General features: G+C 44.0%; 1 protein-coding gene and 1 pseudogene across 4 annotated transcripts in view; both read right to left on the reverse strand.

Moving 5' to 3' along the window:
* The window catches only part of LOC111529386, a 34,417-nt pseudogene extending 31,269 nt beyond the window's left edge, over positions 1-3,148 (reverse strand). The window contains exon 1 of the transcript XR_004229092.1: positions 2,051-3,148. The product of XR_004229092.1 is annotated as a zinc finger protein 85-like (transcript). The remainder of the gene's footprint in view (positions 1-2,050) is intronic.
* A 687-nt stretch (positions 3,149-3,835) lies between these two features.
* ERV3-1 (endogenous retrovirus group 3 member 1, envelope) lies at positions 3,836-20,992 on the reverse strand. 3 transcript variants are annotated; one of them, XM_023196291.1, is made up of 2 exons: positions 20,889-20,992; positions 3,836-6,883 (listed from the first exon to the last, which is right to left on the reverse strand). In XM_023196291.1, exon 2 carries the CDS (start codon positions 6,496-6,498, stop codon positions 4,684-4,686), a length of 1,815 nt encoding a protein of 604 aa, XP_023052059.1. In that variant the 5' UTR covers positions 6,499-6,883; positions 20,889-20,992; the 3' UTR covers positions 3,836-4,683. The 3 variants fall into 3 exon arrangements, with proteins under 3 accessions (XP_023052059.1, XP_023052057.1, XP_023052058.1); XM_023196289.2 differs by having other exon boundaries at positions 20,836-20,989; XM_023196290.1 differs by lacking the exon at positions 20,889-20,992 and adding an exon at positions 13,220-13,830.
* Between the last annotated feature and the right edge of the window lie 236 nt (positions 20,993-21,228).

Raw genomic sequence — 21,228 nt, forward strand, 5'->3', positions numbered from 1 at the left:
GAGGGAGGTAGGGAAAAATCGTCATTGATGTCATTGTCTGGCTCAGTAAATCTGCATTTTTTTTTTAAACATAAGATGACACAGACAAATGGGGCAGAGGAAAAATGCAGGTAATCTGCATTTTTACATAAGATAACATAGACAAAATGGGGCAAGGGAACAATCAGATATGCATTTGTGTCTGGTGGAACCTATAAAGATATGCTACCAATTTACATTTCCATGGTAAAATTTTAACAGAAACACCTTAGGGTAAAGATCTTGTAGCTCACTAGAAATTTTCTTGTGGGCAAAATATGGGGGAGTCATGTAACTTTTCATCTTGTAGCCATCTTATTTAAGAACCAAAAGGGTAGGTAGGTTTGTGTGATCCAGTTCCCAGACTAACTTTTCTTTTTGGTTTAATGAGTTTGGGCTCTGAAGATTTAATTTTCTTTCACAGGTACACATGAATAAGACAAGTTCTAAGAGATCTATAAAGATATTTAGATTCTGACACAATAACTGTGGGAGACTACAACACCCCACAGACACTATTAGACACATTTTTGAGGCAGAAAATTAATAATGATATTAGGACCTAAACTCAATACTTGACCTAATAGTCCTAATAGACATCTACAAAACTCTCCATCTAAAAGCTATATAATATACATTCTTCTCATCACCACATGGCCCATACTCTAAAATTGACCACACAATCAGAAATAAAACAATCCTCACCAAATTCAAATATCCCAAAATTATACCAACCACACACTCTGACCACAACTTGATAAAAATGTAAATCAATACAAAGAAAACCACTTGAAACCATACAATTACATGGAAATTAAACAACCTGCATCTGAATAACTTTTGGGTAAATAATAAAATTAAGGCAGACATCAAAAAGTTCTTTGAAACAAATGAGAACAAAGTACAACATACCAGAATACCTGCAACACACCTCAGGCAGTGTTAAAAGAAGAATTTATAGTACTAAATGCTCACATAAAAAAGTTAAAAAGATCTCAATTTAACAACCTAATATCATAAATAAAATGAGAGATGCAAGACAAAACCAATTCCTAACTAACAGAGGGCAAAAAATAACTAATCTGATCAGTACTGAAGGAGATTTAGATGTGAAAAACTATACAAAAGATCAAGAAATCCAGGAGTTAAATCTTTGGAAAAAATTAGCAAGCTAAATAAACCACTAGTCAGATTCATAAAGAAGATTCAAATAAACACAATTAGAAATGACAAAAGGAACATTAACCCTGACCCCACAAAAATACAAATAACTGTTGAAGTCTACTATGAACACTTCTATGAACACAAACTAAAAAATCTAAAAGAAATAGTAAATTCGTGGACAAATACATCCTCCTAAGACTGAACAAAAAAGAAATTGAATCTCTGAGTAGACCAATAACAAACTCCAAAACTGAATTAGTAATGAATAGCCTAGCAATAAAAAAAAGCCCAAGACCAGAGAGATTCACAACTGAATTCTACCAGATGTACAAAGAAGAGCTGGTACCATACCTTCTAAAACTATTCTAAAAAAATTGAGAAGAAAACACTCCCCTTCAACTCATTACATAAGAATGCCATCATTCTGACACCAAAACCTGACATAGATATAACAAAAAAAAGAAAACTCTAGGTCAATATCCTTGATGACCGCTGATGCAAAAATCTTCAACAAAATATTGGCAAATTAAATTCAACAGCACAACAAAAAGCAAATCCACTATGATCAAGTAGGCTTTATCCCTGGGATATGAGGTTGGTTCAACATACACAAATTAATAAATGTGATTCGTTACATAAATAAAAATAAGGATAAAAACCACCACATTATCTCAATAGATGCAGAAAAAGCTTTCAAGAAAATTTAACATCTTTCATGTTAAAAACCTGCAACAAACTAGGCATCGAAGGTACATACTTCAAAATAATGAGTTCTCTACGACAAACCCACAACCAACATACTGAATGGACACTAGCTGGAAGCATTTCTCCATGAAAACTGGCACAAGACAAGGATGTTTTCTCTCACCACTCCTATTCAACATAGAATTGGTAGTCCACACCAGAGCCATCAGACAAGAGACAAAAACAAAAGGCATTCAAATAGGAAGAAAGGAAGTCAAACTTCCCATTTTTTGCAGACAACGTGATTCTATATATAGAAAACCCCATAGTCTCTGCAGAAAATCTCCTTAAACTGAAAACTGAAGCAAAATTTCACAATACATAGCAAATGTACAAAAATTAGTAGCATCCCTGTACATCAATAACATCCAAGCCGAAAGCCAAATCAAAAACACAATCCCCTTCACAACTGCCACAAAAAGAACAAAACATCTAGAAATACAGCTAACCAGGGAGGAGAAAGACCTCTGCAACAAGAATTACAAAACACTGCTTAAATAAATCAGATATGACACAAATAAATGGAGGTTTATTTTATGCTCATGGATAAAAAAGATCAATATCATTAAAATGGTCACACTGTCAAAAGAAATTTACAGATCTAATGTCATTTCTACCAAACTACCAAAAACATTCTTAATAGAACTAAAAACAACTATTTTAATATTCATATAGAACCAACAAAGAGCCCGAACACCCAAGGTAATATACACACACACACACACACACACATACATATAAATAAAAGACTCACAGAACAATGAAACAGAATAGATAGCCAATAAATAATGCCACAATGCCACATACCTGCAACCATCTGATCTTCAACAAAGCTAACAAGAGCAATGCGGGAAGAATTCCCTATTTAATAAATGAGGCTGGAATAACTAGATAGCACTATGTAGAAGATTGAAAGTGGATGCCTTCCTTACACAATATATAAAAAGTCAAGATGAATTAAAGACTTAAATGTAGAACTTAAAATTATTTATATATATGCTATATATATTTATAAATATATATAAATGTGTATATAAATATATATATAAATGTCTCTCATATATATATATACACAAAACCTGAAAATAACCTAGGAAACTCTAGACATAAAAACTGGCAAAGATTTTATGATAAAGATACCAAAAAGCAATTGCAACAGAAGCAAAAATTGACAAATGGGACCTAATTAAACTAAAGAGCTGTTTCACAGCAATGGAAACAATCAACTGAGTAAACAGACAACCTACACACTAGAAGAAAATATTTGCAAACTATGCTTCTGACAAAGGTCTAATATCCAGCATCCATAAGAAACTTAAACAAATTTATTAAAAAAAAAAAAAAAAAAGCAGCAGCCAGGGGTGGTGGTTCATGCTTGTAATCCCAGCACTTTGGGAGACTGAGGCGGATGGATCATGAGGTCAAGAGATCAAGACCATCCTGGCCAACACGATGAAACCCCATCACTACTAAAAATACAAAAATTAGCTGGGTTTTGTGGTACGCACCTGTGATCCCAGCTACTCAGGAGACTGAAGCAGGAGAATCGCTTGAACCTGGGAAGCAGAGGTTGCAGTGAGTCGAGATTGTGCCACTGTACTCCAGCCTGGTGACAGAGCAAGACTCTGTCTCAGAAAACCACAACAAAAACAACAACAAAAAGAAAACCAAAAACCTAATTAAAAAGTAAGCAAAAACATGAACAGATATTTTCAAAAGAAGACATATATGTGGCTAACAAGCATATGAAAACAAAATTCACATTGTTAATTATTAGAAAAATGCAGATACCATCTCGTCCAGTCAGAATACCTATTGTTAAAAAGTCAGTAAGAGATGCTGGCTAGGTTGCAGAGAAAAAGGAATGCTTATAAGTTGTGGGAATCAGGAGGTCGGGGAGACCACTGGGTGGAACAGGAAGATTTTATTTAGGTGGCCACCAGCCCAGCAGATAAACATCCAAAGGCTGAGCCCTGAACAAAGATAGGGCTTGACTTTTATACATGCATCCGGCAGGGGCGAGTCAGGTTTTTGGCGCAAAACCTGTAGGCGGGAAAGCAGTCTTACAGAAGCAGAACAAAGGCAGTTAATCATACTGTGACAGGTTTTACAACAGGCTTTGCAACATGAGTGTACCTTACTTAAACATGTCTTGTGACCTTGCCATGCTACAGAAAGAAAAACAGGAACTTACAAAATCTTTAGAATTGCAGAAATAGTTACAAAAATAGTTGTGAGAGCAGAACAAAGAATAATGGTATGGGGAAAGAATTTCAAAGGGGGAAACTGATAAGGAGAACTTGTTTTTCTCATCTCTGCTCCTGGAGCCCATTCTTTCGGGGCCCCTGTCTGGCCTTGCAGATAATTATCATAGCTCCAGCAGGACTTTGGAGTGAGTCAGACTGGTCAGGGAAGGACTTGCTTTCCCTTTACTTGTTTTTCCTTTTATATTTCCTGCTTCATTCCCCCCTTTGATACTTTTTATAAGTAAGGTTTAATAGAAAGCATCACTATCTTCATTTAGTTCTTCAAGAGGAAGTACCTCTTTTCTTGGCAGGGGTTGATACTTAGGGCCATTAGTCATGTGGTAGTCTGTCTGTCCACAAGAGCCTCGATAGCTGTTTGGATATTTTTGACAACGAGGGGTAAGAGACAAGGGAATACAAGGCAGACTCCCAGTATGGCTAGAACTACTCATACTAAGGTTTTAAATCCTCCAATGGATGAGAACCAACCTCTGAAGAGGGAATCTGGAGACTATCCTTTCCAAGACTGAACTGGGATGTGGGCTAACTTTTGGATTTTTGCAGTTATTTCTTCGATGACCTTTCCATTGTCATCAATTTCCAGGCAGCAGTTAGTTAGGTTGAACTTTCCGCATACTCCCTCTTCCTGGGCTAGGAGGTAGTCTAAGGCCAGTCTATTTTGATAAACGGCATTTCTCATTTTTGTGGCTTGCTGGGCAAGCAGATTCAAGGCCCCTGCAGTTTCATTAGTAATGATTTCTAGTACTGCCTGCAATCTTATAATGCGGTTGAGCATGTAAATTGGGGTGCGGTATCCCCACATTCCATCTTCTGCCCAGGTGGCTGGACCATAATATTGAATTATTCTTTCAGGAGGCCATTCATTTTCCTTCCAATCTCCCAGAGTTATGCCTCTTTTGCTTTTCCTTTTAGTTTCATCATAGATGGGGTATCCTAAGACTTCTCCCTGTTTTAGGGGGATTAGGAAGAAGGATGGCCTAATTGTCCCCAGTACACAGGCCCCTGACCATTTAGCTGGCAGTTGTCGATATGCCCGTGGCCCACAGATCCAGTAGAGGCCAGAGGGTGCCTGCCAGGTATTTGGAGCTTCAAGTTGGTACCAAGAATGGTTTAAAGATGGGAAACGAGAGAATGGGCTTGGGTGCGGTGATTCAGAATTATTGCTTTTGCCCCTCCATAAAGTCTTTCCTAGTGTCTCATTGTAATATTGTTGTCCTAGGCAAGTTAACTCTCCTACTGGGTCTGTAAAGGCCTTTCCCCAGCGAGCAATACAGAATTTTCCAATAATGGAGGTTTTTAAGAACCAGATGCTCTGACTTGACAGTACAGGTTCAAGGGAAGAGGCAGTTAGAGTGAAATTATCTTGGGGCATTAGCTCCCTTGCTTCCCATGGCCATTGGTCTCCCATGTTCGCTCCCCCACAGACATAACATGAAGCGACGTGCAGGCTGCTGGCTATGTTTTCAGCTAGTTGGGCAAATAAATTTCTGGCCAAGGGAGGGGGCTCAGGCAATTTCTGGTTAACATGCTCATAGAATGACTCGAAAACTCGGAACTGTTGGGTTGAGCGGGTCCGAGTTTTCTTTATTATATATAGATAGACATAGGCTCCTGGGTCAATTTCTTTACCACTGACTCGTGCCCCTAGTGGTGCTTTTAAACCTATTGTCCATATGGGCTGATCTGGCTCTAAGATGGTAAGATTTACAGAATTGCAAGTGCTTGTTTTACAATCTGGTTCCAATGATATTTTGGTAAGCATAATTGGCCCCAGTGATTGTTGGCTACTAGACCACGTTGTGCAGTACCAGCAAGTTGTTACTGGGGAGTCGGTGGAACAAGCAGGGGGTGCACACCTATTTTTATGGCAGCTACTATAGTACTCCATGGAACTGAAGATTACGGGAAAGAGTGAGCCCATGGATGCTATCCGGCAAACATCAAAGTATAAGGATACAACACCTTTGCTGGAGGGAAAGACCTTGGTTTGGTTTAGAAGATCCCCTTCCTTTGACCCGACATGAATTTCAAACCAGGTCCCAGGTGAAGACTTAGGGTCATAACACACATAAGGCTGGCCCTTTCCTGGGTCACAGACTGAATAGGTTGTCTGGTTGTGAGTACAAGTTCCTAGGCAGGTCCCAGCACACTCATAATAAGTGTGATACAACAGGGTTTTAGTCATGATGCTCCCCGACCACGTAGTGTGGGTGCAGTGGAGGCATCCCTCCCAGGGTTCTCCTTTTAACATGGATAAGGGGAGTAGCAAGAACAAAGTGATGAGTAGCATGATCACACCCAGCATGGACAGAAAAGGCTTTTTCCCAGGGGAGAAGGCTGAGCAGTGACAGCTTAATAGCAAAATAATTAGTATTTCAAGGAAAATTACTGGACTTCAGATTTCTAACCACATTTACTTCCCTGATGATGACTCAAGCTTCAGCCGTGCGTAGACTAGTCAGCTTCCGGGGTGACTAGAGCAGGGCTGTTGTCTCCTCAAGCTTCAGCCGTGCGTGGACTGGTCAGCTTCCGGAGTGACCAGAGCAGGGCTGTTGTTGTCTCACTGGCACCTTGGTCCTGTCGTAGAATCAGCTGGGTTGTATGGTCTAGGTCCTGTCAGCTGGTCCACTTGTCTTGGGCTGCTAGTTTCAGCTGACTGGATGGATGGATCCAAGGCACAATTCCTGCAACTTTAACAACAGTGGGAATAGACAAGATTACAGTATGGAGACCATCCCATATGGGTCCCAGAGTGGTTGGGTTTTATTTTTTGACCCAAAGAGAGTCCCTGGGTTTAAAGGGGTATATTGGATCTATCAGGCTATGGGCATTCTTTCCTGGACCCAGCTATGGATACTTTGCATGGGTATCCCCAAAGCCTGCATTTGCCTCCTTAAAGTTAATTCCCCTAGTTCACGGAGATTACCCTTAATTTGACTTATGATTGGGGGTGGCTGGCCAAACAGTATTTCATAGGGCAAATACCCAGCTTGTTTGGTGGTGGTGCACCTGACTCAAAGGAAGACCATGGGCAGGACTTGATCCCATCTCAGAGGGGTTTCTTGGCAATATTTCTTCAGAAGCTGTTTGAGTGTTCATGCACTCTACTTTTCTTGAGCTCTGCGGCCAGTAGGTTGTGTGTAATTTCCATTTTATTTATTTATTTATTTATTTATTTATTTATTTATTTATTTATTTACTTACTTACTTACTTACTTACTTGAGACGGAGTCTTGCTCTGTGGCCTGGGGTGGAGTGTAGTGGCTAGATCTCAGCTCACTGCAAGCTCCGCCTCCCAGTTTCACACCATTCTCCTGCCTCAGCCTCCCAAGTAGCTGGGACTACAGGCACCCGCCACCTCGCCCGGCTAGTTTTTTGTATTTTTTAGTAGAGACGGGGTTTCACCGTGTTAGCCAGGATGGTGTCGATCTCCTGACCTCGTGATCCGCCTGCCTCCGCCTCCCAAAGTGCTGAGATTACAGGCTTGAGCCACCAAGCCCGGCGTCCATTTTATTTTTAACAGCCATGTTAGTTCCTGAATTATTTCAGCTAGAAATGCCAGTCTGTTGTCTGACCCTAGAGTCAGGGACAGTCCAAATCTGGGGATGTTTCTTAATAGTATTTTAGTCACTTCTCATGAGTTCTTGCTTCTGGTGAGGAAAGCCTCGGCCCATCCTGAAAAGGTGTAGACAAGTACCAACATGTACCCATAGCCCCCTGCCTGGGGCAATTCGGTAAAGTCCATGAGCAGGTTTTTACAGGGCATGGTTCCTATTTCCTGAATTCCTGGGGGCCGAGTGGCCCCTTGTCTTGGGTTGTTCTGGGCACAGGTTAAGTATTGTTCACAAACAGCTTGGGTGATGGCAGTGAGTCCCGGCACACAGAAATGGCATCCTAGTAGCATTTCTAGTGCCGTTTTTCCCATATGAGTTCCTTGATGAAATTGCTTTACGAATTTGGGGGCCACCATTTTGGGAATGGCCAATCTCCCATTGGAGAATTTCTACCATTCTCCTTCAGTATATTTTCCAGTTTATTGGACAAAACCAGCCTTCTCATTTGGAGAGTAACTTGGGACCTCCTGGAGGGGAGGCTCTGGGAGGAGGGGCATAGCTAAGGCTTCTTTTTTAAAATGAGGTGTAACCACTGCTGCCCATTTTGTCTCCTTGTTTCCCTTTGTTTCCTTTTGCCTCTGATGTGCCTGCCCTCTAGTGTCCCCTGCAGTGCATAGCTGCTACTTTCTCTGGGACCCATACAGCATCTAAGAGCTGTAGAATTCATTCTTTGTATTTTATTTTTTTGCCCCTGGCAGTTAAGAGTCCTCTTTTTTTTTTTTTTTTTTGAGACAGAGTCTCGCTCTGTCGCCCAGACTGGAGTGCAGTGGCCGGATCTCAGCTCACTGCAAGCTCCGCCCCCCCGGGTTTAAGCCATTCTCCTGCCTCAGCCTCCCAAGTAGCTGGGACTACAGGCACCCGCCACCTCGCCCGGCTAGTTTTTTGTATTTTTTTAGTAGAGACGGGGTTTCACAGTGTTAGCCAGGATGGTCTCGATCTCCTGACCTCGTGATCCGCCCATCTCGGCCTCCCAAAATGCTGGGATTACAAGCTTGAGCCACCGTGCCCAGCCAAGAGTCCTCTTTCTTTATATATAGCTCCATGAACATGCAGTGTGGCAAAAGCATATTTGAAATCCATGTAACCATTGACCTTTTTGTCTTCTGCCAGCTGGAGAGCCCTTGTTAGGGCTACTAGCTCTGCCTTCTGGACTGATGTTCCAGCAGGCAGAGGCTAAGCCTCCACCACTGAGTCTAAGGTCACCACTGCATACCCAGTCCAGCAGACCCCTTCCAGCTTAAAACTGCTTCCATCTGTGAAGTATTCTATATCTGGGTCCTTAAGGTGCTGGTCTGTAAGGTCTCCTCGATTGGAGAACACCTCGACCACTGTTGCCACACAGTCATGGAAGATGATTCCCGGTTCAACGGGGAGCAGAGTAGCCGGTTTAAGGGTGTTCACTGTTTCTAAAGTTATGCGGGAATTTTCGCATAGGAGCCCTTGGTCTTGAGTCATCCTTGGGATGGATAACCAATGCTGCCCTGTCTGATCCATTAAAGTTATAAACGAGTGTAGTACCCGGATGGTCAGTTGTTGCCCCAGGGTCAGTTTGTCAGCTTCTTGTGTCAATAGGGAGGTAGCAGCTAGTGCTTTACAGCAAGGAGGCCACCCTAGCGCCATAGAGTCCAAGTGTTTAGATAAGTACGCCACTGGGTGATGCCATGATTCTGACTTGAGTCAGGACCCCTATAGCCATTCCCTTTAATTCATGGACATACAGAAAGGCTTAGTTGTATCTGGCAGTCCTAAGGCTAGAGGCTGAGTTAGAGCTTCTTTGATTTGTTTAAACACCTTCTCCTGGTCAGTCTTTCAGAGGAGGGGTTCATTTTCACCCTCCTTTGTGGCTTCATATAAGGGCCTAGCCATAAGTGAGAAATTTGGGATCCAGATATGGCAGAACCCTTCTGCCCCTAAGAATTCCCCTATTTGGTGCCAGGTGGTTGGAGCTGGCAGTGCACAAACAGCTTGCTTTCATTCATGGCCAAGCCGGCATTCCCCTTGGCTTACTATGAAGCCTAAATATTTGACCTTTTCATGGCAAATTTGGGCCTTCTTTTTGGAAACTCTGTACCCTGTTTTCCATAAGAGATGGAGGAGGTCCTGGATTCCCAGATAACAGTCCTCTTGGCTTGGGGCTGCCAAAAGAAGGTCTATGTACTGCAACAAGGCGCAGTTGTCATCTGGTGGGATGTATGCCTTCAGGTCTGAGGCCAGTGCTTCCCAAAGATTGTGGGAGAATTCTTGAACCCCTGTGGGAATCTAGTCCAGGTGAGCTGTCCCCCCATGCCCATGACTGAATCGTCCCATTAAAATGCATAGATGGGCTAACTGGTGCCAGGCAGAGACAGAAGAAGCATCCTTTAAGTCCAGGACTGTAAACCAGGTGGCAGTTGCTGGAATAAGTCCCATTAAAGTATACAGGTTTGGTACTACTGGGTGTATGGTCACCGTGGCTTGGTTTACAGCATGCAAGTCCTGCACCAGTCTATACTCATCAGACCCTGATCCTGGCAACGGTTTTCATACCAGCAAAAGTGGAGCGTTCCAGGGTGACTGGAATTGGATTATGGTCCCATGGTCATAGAGCCACTTTAAATGCTTATAAACACCCCAAATAGCCTCTTGGGAAAGTGGGTACTGAAAAACCCGAACCGGAGTTGCTCCCGGTTTCAATTCTACCACTACCAATGCCTGATCTATAGCCAGCCCAGGTGAGTTGTCTTCAGCCCATACTCCAGGAATTTGATCAATTAGCCTAAATAATAATTTCTCTTCCTCCTGCGTACAAGGCTGCATTGGTGCCTGTACTTCCTTTGTGTACAGTCTCCATTCCTCAGCCTGCGGGATGGTAAGGGTTAACACCATGGCCTTTGCTTGAGTTAGGCTTAAAGTAATATCTCCTTGTGACCCAAAGGTAATCTGTGTGTGCAACTTTTGGAGTAGGTCTCTTCCTAGTAGGGGCACTGGATAATTGGGGAAATATAGGAATTTATGTTGGACCTCTCACCCTCCGATAACACACCTCCTTGGCTGACAAAACAGCCTCTTCTGTGGGACCCCTGTAACCCCAACAATAGTTGTATGATCTTCAGATAATGGCCCTATGGGCTGGGTCACTACCGAGTGTCCAGCCCCAGTGTCTACCATAAAGTTCATTAGCTGGCCCCCTACTTCTAATGTGACCATGGGCTCCTGGGGGCCTAAAGAGAAGAAGCCCAGTCTGGCCTAGTCTTCATATTCTCCAGTTCTTGCTAGCCTGGTCAAGTCGGTATCTGACTCCCTTGGGACACGATAGCCCTTGGCTGGCAGTTTTCCAGTTTTATACTCTCTATCATTTTCTTCATTGCCCTCTGGACATTGACCTTTCCAGTGTCCCCTCTTTTTGCACTGCGCACACTGATCCCTACATACTCTTGGCTGACTTTCAGGTCTCTGCCTGACCTGAACCCTTCCATATCTGCGGCCATGTCTGCACCCTCTCACGGTACTACTTTCCCTTTCTGTGAGGGTTGCCACTAGCAGATTGGCCTTTTTCTTAAGTCTCAGATCAGCCTCTCTGTGTCTCCTGGTTACGGTTAACGTACATCTTGGTGGCCAATTCTAAAAGCTGAGTGGCACTGATGCCTGTGACAACTCTCTAGCTTTTGCAGCTTTCCCCTGATGTCTCTCTGGGCCTACCCTACAAACGCTGTGTTCACCATGTGCTGGTTCTCAGTAGCCTCGGGGTCAAAAGGGGTGTAAAGCCGGAATGCTTTACAGAGTCGCTCATAAAACTGACTAGGACTTTAATTAGTCTCCTGCAGCACTTCCAAGATTTTCCCCATGTTGACTGCCTTTTTCCCACCTTCCTTTAGCCCTTGCAGGAGAGCCTCCCAGTACCTCTGTAGGTACTATAATTGGGCTGCATCATTTGGGTCCCAGTGTGGGTTGGCCTCTGGGAATTGGCCCTGAGCATATGCCTGGACATTAAGTGTGCCTTCTGGTGCACTGTGTTCCAGCCAGCAGAGGGCTGCCTGGCTCACCCTTTGGCGTTCCTCGGTGTTAAAGAGCATCAGGAGGAGCTGTTTGCAATCTGGCCAAGTTGGATTTGTGTCTGAAAAATGAACTGCATCAGATCTGTGAGGGCTTGGGGCTTCTCCATGTAGGAGGGAGTATGGTGTTTCCAGTTTAGGAGATCAGTGGTTGAAAAAGGCTGGTAAATAAAAGTCAGTTGCCCCCCTTGGACCTGCCCCTGTTCATCATAATAGATGAGTCCCCATGTTTCACGGAGGAGCATCTGCAACACTCTGGCGTGGCCAGATCAAAGGTGGCCTGCTTGATCATCCTGACTTTCCTTCTTGACCTCCTGGGACGGGGGCTCAGATTTCTCCCTTTGAGGTGTAGCCTGGGATGTGTCACTATCTGAGTCTGGCTGCTCAGGGGCTGCCCTTGGTAAAGGGGAATAGATTGGCACATAGGGAGGAGTGGTTCCTGCAAAACTGGTTTTTCTTGTGGCTTTCCTTTTGTCTCTGTAGCTGACAGTGAAGCTGATTTTTCTTTCACTTTAGGCTCGGCTCGAGCTATAAGCATTTTCCAGTAAGATGCCAGGCAGGGCTGCAGCCATGCAGGTCGAGTTTGAACTACATTTAGCCATGAGTCATTATAAGGAAATTGGTCTGGATGCCCTGGTTGTCCTCCGACCCCAGTCACCACCTTAAATACATGGCCAATTGTTTCCCTATCTATAGTTCCTTCGGCCGGCCATCCAACATTGAAAGAGGGCCATTCTATTTCACAGAGAGTTCTCAACCTCTGGGGGGTCAACTTGATCTCATAATCCCCCATATAATCTTTCTTAAAGTTCCTTAACGTACATTCTAATGGGGTGGGTTTCGACGACTTCCCTCCCATTTCCTCCCAGTTATGGCATAACACACTCACTCATCCTTTCGCTTCGGACTGATTAGACCGTGTCCCTCGCGGAAGTATTTCAGACACCACTTAGCTTTTATGGAGGGTTTGTATAAGTCCTGAACCCGGACCACCACAATCTATAAATTGTGGGGCACCTCCCTAAGCCATATGCCGTAGCCCCGGAGGACGTTTGCCACTAGTCCTAGTCAGTTCCATACCTCACTCTGACCGTACAGTCTATGCTAAGAGACCTGCAGCTCCACACACCTCACTCACCGCACTGGTTCCTTTTGTAACCGTCTCTTTCACACGCATTCACACACCTCCCCATTTCCAGTTTCCTTTCTTAACCGACTTAGCAAGCCACTCTCACGTCCTGGGTCAATTGGGGTGTAGGTTTCTTCCAACTTTGCAAGCCCCTCTCATGTCCTGAGTCAGATTACTAGATACATCCCAGGAGGTGATCAGGCTCCTCTTCTGTCCTTATGGGATGGGTCCTGCCTTGGGCCCAAACCTTACCGCAGTCCTGTAGTGTGCAGTCCTGGAATTGTCCTGTAGCCCCTTAGGTTCCATTGCACTGTAAGGGAGGGGCTCCAGGTCGTGGGAGAGCTGATCTCCCCTCTGGGTTGAAGGTCTCCCAATGGTGCCTAGGGTCATGGGTCTCCCCCGGCCCGGGGCTCCAGTCCCACAGGCAAAGGAGACAGTAAACCTGTAGTCTCCCCTCCTGGCTGGCTTGCCAAAATGTTGCGGTAATCAGGAGGCTGGAGAGACCACTGGGTGGAACAGGAGGATTTTATTTAGGTGGTCACCGGCCCAGCAGATGAACATCCAAAGGCTGAGCCCTGAACAGAGACAGGGCTTGACTTTTATACATGCAACCAACAGGGGCGGGTCAGGTTTTTGGTGTGAAACCTTTGAGGCAGGAAAGCAGTCTTACAGAAGCAGAGCAAAAGCAGTTAATCATACTGTGACAGGCTTTGCAACATGACCCTATTTTACTTAAACATGTCTTGTGACCTTGTCATGCTACAGAAAGAAAAACAGGAACTTATGAAATCTTTTCAAACTTGCAGAAATAGTTACAAAAATAGTTGTGAGAGCAGAACAAAGAATAATGGTATGGGGAAAGAATTTCTTTTTTTTTTTTTTTTTTTTTTTTTTGAGACGGAGTCTCGCTCTGTCGCCCAGGCTGGAGTGCAGTGGCCGGATCTCAGCTCACTGCAAGCTCCGTCTCCCGGGTTCACGCCATTCTCCTGCCTCAGCCTCCCGAGTAGCTGGGACTACAGGCGCCCGCCATCTCGCCCGGCTAGTTTTTTGTATTTTAGTAGAGACGGGGTTTCACCGTGTTAGCCAGGATGGTCTCGATCTCCTGACCTTGTGATCCGCCCATCTCGGCCTCCCAAAGTGCTGGGATTACAGGCTTGAGCCACCGCGCCCGGCCTGGGGAAAGAATTTCAAAGGGGGAAACTGATAAGGAGAACTTGTTTTTCTCATCCCTGCTCCTGGAGCCCATTCTTTTGGGGTCCCTGTCTGCCTTGCAGATAATGTTATCATAGCTCCAGCAGGACTTTGGAGTGAGTCAGACTGGTCAGGGAAGGACTTGTTTTCCCTTTACTTGTTTTTCCTTTTATATTTCCTGCCTTATATACACTGCTTGTAGTAGTGTAACTTAATTCAACCATTGTGAAAAGAATTGTGGGAATTACAGAACTAAAAATAGAATTACCATTTGACCCCGCCACCTCATTATTGGGTTTATACCCAAAGAAATATAAATTATTCTATCATAAAGACACAAACACAAGCATGTTCACTGCAGCACTACTCACAATAGCAAAGACATGAAATCAGCATGAATACCTATCAATGGTAGACTGGATAAAGAAAGTATGATATGGCACGGTGGCTCATGCCTGTAACCACAGCACTTTCTTTTTTTTTTGAGATGGAGTCTTGCTCTGTCGCCCAGGCTGGGAGTGCAGTGGCGCCATCACTGCTCACTGCAAGCTCCACCTCCTGGGTTCATGCCATTCTTCTGCCTCAGCCTCCCGAGTAGCTGGGACTACAGGCGCCCGCCACCATGCCCAGCTTTTTTTTTGTATTTTTAGTAGAGATGGGGTTTCACTGTGTTAGCCAGGATGTCCTCGATCTCCTGACCTCATGATCCGCCTGCCTCGGCCTCCCAAAGTGCTTGGATTACAGGCATGAGCCATTGCACCTGGCCAATCACAGCACTTTCACAGGCCAAGGTATGTAGATCGCCTAAGGTTATAAGTTTGAAACCAGCCTGGGCAATGTGGCAAAACCACATCTTTACAAAAAGTACAAAAACAAAAATTAGCCAGGCATAATGGTATGTACCTGCAGTCCCAACAACTTGGGGGGCTGAGGTTGAAGGACTGTTTGTGCCACGGAGATTGAGGATGCAGTGAGCCAAGATCACATCACTGCACTTCAGCACCCTGTCTCCAAAAATGAATAAAATAAAATATTTAATAAAAACAAAATATGGTACATAAATATAATGAATACTGTGTGAGCATAAAAAAGGATTGTGTCCTTTGCAGAAACATGGAAAGAGTTGGAGACCATTATCCTTAGAAAACTAATGCAGAAACAGAAGACCAAATGCATGTTCTCGTTTCTAAGTAAGAGCTAAATAAGAATACATGGACACAAAGAGAGAAACAACAGTCACTGAGGCCTAGTTTAGGGTGGAGGGTGAAAGGACAAAAAGGATCAAAGAATACCCATTTGGTGCTATGCTTAGTACCTCAGTGACAAAATAATCTGCATGCCAAACCCCCTGTGACACAATTTCACCTACATAACAAACCTGCACGTGTACCCCTGAACCAAAAATAAAAAATTCATGGGTAGGGGATAGCGTAATGTACATGTAAGGACTGGTTTGTGCTACAGATAGTGGCCCAGGTGGGATTGTCCTCTGATTTATTTGTGTGTTCATGCAAGCAGATGAGATTATGAACAGGTGGTCCAGAACCCTAGATTGGTAGAGAAAACAGGTTGCTGCTGCAGATTCAGTGCCTGGGAATAGGAATATGTCAGGAGACTTGTAGACACTTTTGTGGGTTTTTGGCAAGAAACACTAGGATGAAAAATGCTGTAGTGAAATTCCTGAGGGTGGTGCCTAGTCCTGGGAGGGGTGTGGACACATCAATGTCTAGTGGGTGTATTTGTGAGTGGGTGGAAATCCTGAGGTGGCAGCGGTGGGAAAAGGGGGTCTGTTATAAGAGCTCCTTTCCTTTCCTCTAAGTTTTTAGTCCTCTCTTACAGTGGCAGGAGACCTCAAATCCCAGGACAATGGACAATGTGACAGCCTCTGTACAGGCAGCAGAGTCTCTCATTCCCAGACACCCAGAGTTCCATTCCAGGCCAGGCTTCTGAGATGTCTTCTGGCACCAAAATTGTAACGTTTGCTGAACACCAAGCAATTCTTCAAAATCAACACATTGTCTAAAATTGGAATTTTGGCCCCACTCAAGAGTCGGCACAGACCCTGATCCAGGGCTCAATCCCACAACACTGTCCTCACTGCAGATGCCCGTCACAAACCCTATGGGCCCATCTATGCTTTTGAGATACTGTTTAAAAATTCAGGACTCCCATAAATCTCTCAAGTTCAATAATTTTACAGAGCTATTCACAGAACTCAGCAAAACAGTGTAGTTATGTTTACCCATTTATTATACAAAATACAACCCAGAAAACTCAAGTGGAATAAATGTATAGGACAAAGAAAAGATGGGAAAGATGAAGCACATAGATAATCCTAGCAAACAGCGTTAATAAAATTCTCTATTCTTTGTGTTCTCCAGGAACAGTTTATGGAAAGAAACATCCTTTCACTCTCACTTAGATGGTGCTCTCTTGTCCGATCTATCACATAACTAGACACTGACTCTGCACATTTTCTTGTTGTATTAAAAAATTAGCAAAATTTGTCTTCAGTGGTCAAAATAAAATGCTTTTTTGTTTGTTTTTTGAGATGGAGTCTCACTCTGTCACCCAGACTGGAGCATAGTGGCACGATCTTGGGTCACTGCAACCTCTGCCTCTAAGATTCAAGCAATTCTCCTGCCTCAACCTCCAGAGTAGGTGGGATAACAGGCACATGCAACCATGCCTGGCTCATTTTTATATATATTTTTGTAGAGACGGGGTTTTGTCATGGTGGCCAGGCTGGTCTCAAACTCCCGACCTCAAGTGATCCACCCACCTTGGCCTCCCAAAGTGCTGGGGTTACAGGTGTGAGCCACCGCACCCAGCCTAAAATACTTCTTAATCAAACTTTACTTAAGTTTATCTCCTTTCCACAGGCTCCTGAACTTTGAGCTACCCTCAGTCTGAGCCAACATACAAACCCATTTTATGTTCCTCCTAAAAACTTGCTGACTTCATGGTAAAACAATTTCTGATCTAAAATCTGATTTTTTTTCATCCTCCATTTGCTATTCCCCTCTGACCTTCTAATCTTTTTCGCTCCTCTCTAAGAAAGAAAGCCTCTGTTTAAACTTTGCAATCCTTAAAGCTCTTATAGTTGGTACTTCCTTCTGTTGCAACGTTCTTTTAGAATTCTATTTTTTCTTTTACATAAACCTAATTTAGCTCTATTTTACAAAGTGTAGAAACTGCCTCAAAACAGCAACAATTTCATCTTCAGTAAGACCCTCCCAATCCCATTCTATCTTAATGTTAACTGCATATGCCTGTGGGTCCCCCCAGCTTTCCAGGGCTCTGTAGCTTCTCTCAGTATAAAGGCTTCTTCTATGACTGGGGTCAGCTGGGACATCTGCAGGGAAGGTTTCCTGGAAAGAACGAACTGGGCCTTTAATAACCTCCCTCCCCAGCTGGGGGCAGGGGCTCACACCTGTAATCTCAGAACTTTGGGAGACCAAGGATTACCTGAGGTCAGAAGTTCGAGACCAGCCTGGATAACATGGTGAAACCTCGTCTCTACTAAAAATACAAAAATTAGCTGGGTGTGGTGGCACCTGCCTGTAATCCCAGCTACCTGGGAGGCTGAGGCAAGAGAATTGCTGGAACCGGGAGGTAGAGGCTGCGGTGATCCAAGATCTCACCACTGCACTCTAGCCTGGGCAACAGAACAAGGCTCTGTCAAGAAAAAAAAAAAAAAAGAAAGAAAAAGAAAGAAAGAAAGAAAGAACCTCCCCCCTTTTTGCAAGCTCAATATTAGCATTAGCTTGGGGTCACTGGGCACAAGCTTTAATTTCCATGTCAGAATTATTCACTTGGTTTTTGAAACTGAAAAATTCAGAAAAATTACTCAAACACAGTGTTTATATAAGGGAAGGAAATTTTAAGGTACTTACATTTCATACCTCAATAAGAAATACAAAAGCATATCTTCCTTTAAGACAATGTATTATTTTATTATTTCATTAAAAATCATGTAGTAAACAAATATGGGAGCACTTCTAGGAGATACCAAGTTTCATCTCATAAAATTTAGCATTAACATCACGTATCAAGATGATAGGGTATAGAACAGAGGTATTCACTGTAACAAATGTATCCTGCAAAAAGAGGAACTGATGTTTTCATGAACATATTCATTTTCTATAGCCAAAACGGAAGAGAGATTTCCCCTATTCTTTTCCTTCATAGCACTCTAAAAATTAAGCCTTGGAATTCTGTTGGACGTCACCTAGTCATTAAAGAAACACACCTGGCTGGGCGCAGTAGCTCGCACCTGTAACCCCAGCACTTTGGGAGGCCAAGGCGGAGAGATCGGGCAGATCACCTGAGGTTGGGAGTTCAAGACCAGCCTGACCAACATGGAAAACCCTATCTCCACTAAACATACAAAAAATTAGTTGGTGCATGGTGGCGCATGCCTGTAATCCCAGCTGCTTGGGAGGTTGAGGTAGGAGAATCACTTGAACCCGGAAGGCAGAGGTTTCAGTGAGCTGATATTGAGCCACTGCACTCCAGCCTGGGCATCAAGAGCAAAACTCCGTCTCAAAACAAAACAAAACAAAACAAAAACGAAAATACACACCTGAGAAAATTTCTAAACTCGGTGTGGGAAAGAAAACGGTAAATGAGTTTTGTTTTTGTTTTTGAGGCAGAGTTTTCCTTAAATGAGTATTCTTAAGAAATGGAATATAGGATTAGATTAGATTTTCTTCTGAGCCCCACCTCTTTTATGCCCTTTATAAATATTTTCTTATCTTTTAAGTCCTACTAATAAAATGCAAGTTACAGTTAACCCAGGGAGCAGCGGTGCTCATTAAAAAATAGATGTGTCTGACTCACGTGTCAAGGCAGGCCACCCAATCACTTGAGAGATTCTCCCACCCTCATCCTGCTCACTTAAGTGCTCAGTGACCACCCTCTCCGGAGACACTGCACTAGGCCCCAGTGAGTGCCCCAAGGTGCATTTCACTTTGCAAGTTGTTGCACCATCTCACTGGAGCCAGGTTTGATTTTTTTTTTTTTGTCTTTTGGGATACTATTTTCTCTTTCAGAATTCTTGGAGAATCCAGGTGGCAGTAATTATTTGTGTTTTTCCCTCAATACCAACATCTGATTGGCTGACCAGCAATGTGTCTCGAGAAATGGAAGCCGGGTTGGTTTGAAGACAATCTTAACTTCTCAAAGGGTTTCCTTTTCAAAGGAAGAGTATCCCAGGAGACTCCTCTCGGCCCCAGGGCATCCACCTGATCCCTTGAGAGGCTATACTCCAACTTCAGGCTGTCCTATGTCTCCCATTCCCAGATACTCGGAGTTTCATTTCAGGCCAGGAGCTGAAATTTACTAGACATTCTAGCATACATAGCCACAGCTGATATCTTGATTTATCCCCAGACAGTACTGAAACCCAGAACCAGGGAAAAAACTGAAGGGTGGCTGAGGACACATTACCTTATAAAGTTTCCAAAGGGAAACCTCGACCCAAAAATATTCTGATGAGGTTTCTGTGCCTAGAGGCAATAAAAGGAAAGGAGGCACAGAACAGTGTTTACAATACAGTGTCAGGAGATTATTCTTTGTTTTCTTCTCTTGGGAAATATTTACAAACAGAAAACAAATCTTCTTAAAAATGCCATCCAAAGCTTTGTCAAAAAATGACGAAAATATGGTACTAAAATGTACACTAAAGTGTACATTAAAGGACAAATAGTTGATAATGTGAATTAGGGAGGGGAAATTGGCATTTTGGGAATGTCAGACGGAACTGGAAATTTAGTATTTTACTGCAAGCCAGAGTTAGGTTGGAGAAATGGGAAATGGGGAGGAGTCTTGAGACCCTGCTTGAGAAAGAAGTGAAAAATGCAGGGGAAAATCAGTCCCCTGTGGAGTGTGAAAATAATTAAATGGCAGGCAATTAGACTGAGGTGGCTCCAGTCCTAGGGTTGCTACTTTCAAAAAAATTTAACTCGAATGCTTTTTTTCTAAAGTATTACATTGGGGGAAAATAAAATTCAGGCTTAACCAACTGTAAACTGCCAATTAACCTCTCATTACATGACCAGGAAATTTCCACCTTGATCGTACAAATTAAGAAACTACATAACTCTACCTAACCAATTATTAAATCTGCTTTCCTTTATCATGAGCCTTATAAAAGTGTTTTCTTCAAGCCCCTTCCATAAACCACAAACTACAAAACATAGCTTGGTGCTCTGCAATTCTTGAATTACTCTTTAATTAAATTCTTTAATATTTTTGTGGTGACTTCCACAAATTTTAATAGAAAAAATGGGGGACTGGGAACCCCGCGGACCAAAGCTCTTCCCATTCATGAACTCCGTACCCCGAGTCAGTATTCTCCCCTGACTACCGTCCCGTGGTCCCTGCACAATAATCGGGGAGAGATGCGGCAGTGGGGGCAGAGCTGCCCAGAGAGGACTCCAGGCCAGGGCACAGTCACTCCGCAGGGAGGAGACAGGACGCCCGGGGTCCCTGCTGCCAGCCCAGCCGCCATCCTATGGCTGAAGGGGACTGACGGCCGAGCTGCGCCAAGAAGAACTCTGGGCCGCGGATTTTGGAGCCAACTGCGGGGAGGCCAGAGTCCCGCCACAGCCACTTCCCACCAGTTCCAACCAGCCCCGCCCCCTCTCTCGGGATGTCGGACCCGACACTCTCACCATTTTTAGGCTTCCAGGGGGTCCTGGGGTCTTAGCTGTGCATCTCCCAATACCTGCAGGTAACGGGGCCACAGAGGCTAGGCCTCTGGGAGCAGAAGACACACAGCAGCGAAGACTAGACCAGGAGCTCCGGCTGCAGCGAGAGACAAAGGCCCCGCCAAACCCGGAAGCCGTCCTGTCTGCTCTTGCTAGCTGCCTGATTGGACCGGTCCCAGCTCAGCGTCCCTTATTGGATAATGCCTAGGGCCCCACCCCCTCAGGCCCTGATTGACAGAAGATGTGCTCAGATGCTGGGCTGAATGCAGAGTGAAACCTAAGCCTTTTCAGGCAAAGCTTCCTCGGTAAGCTGACCCAGGCCCTCCCCAGACGGCATTTGCCGTGTAAGGCAACTCT

The sequence above is a fragment of the Piliocolobus tephrosceles genome, chromosome 8, assembly GCF_002776525.5.
Source record: "Piliocolobus tephrosceles isolate RC106 chromosome 8, ASM277652v3, whole genome shotgun sequence".
Taxonomy (NCBI): domain Eukaryota; kingdom Metazoa; phylum Chordata; class Mammalia; order Primates; family Cercopithecidae; genus Piliocolobus; species Piliocolobus tephrosceles.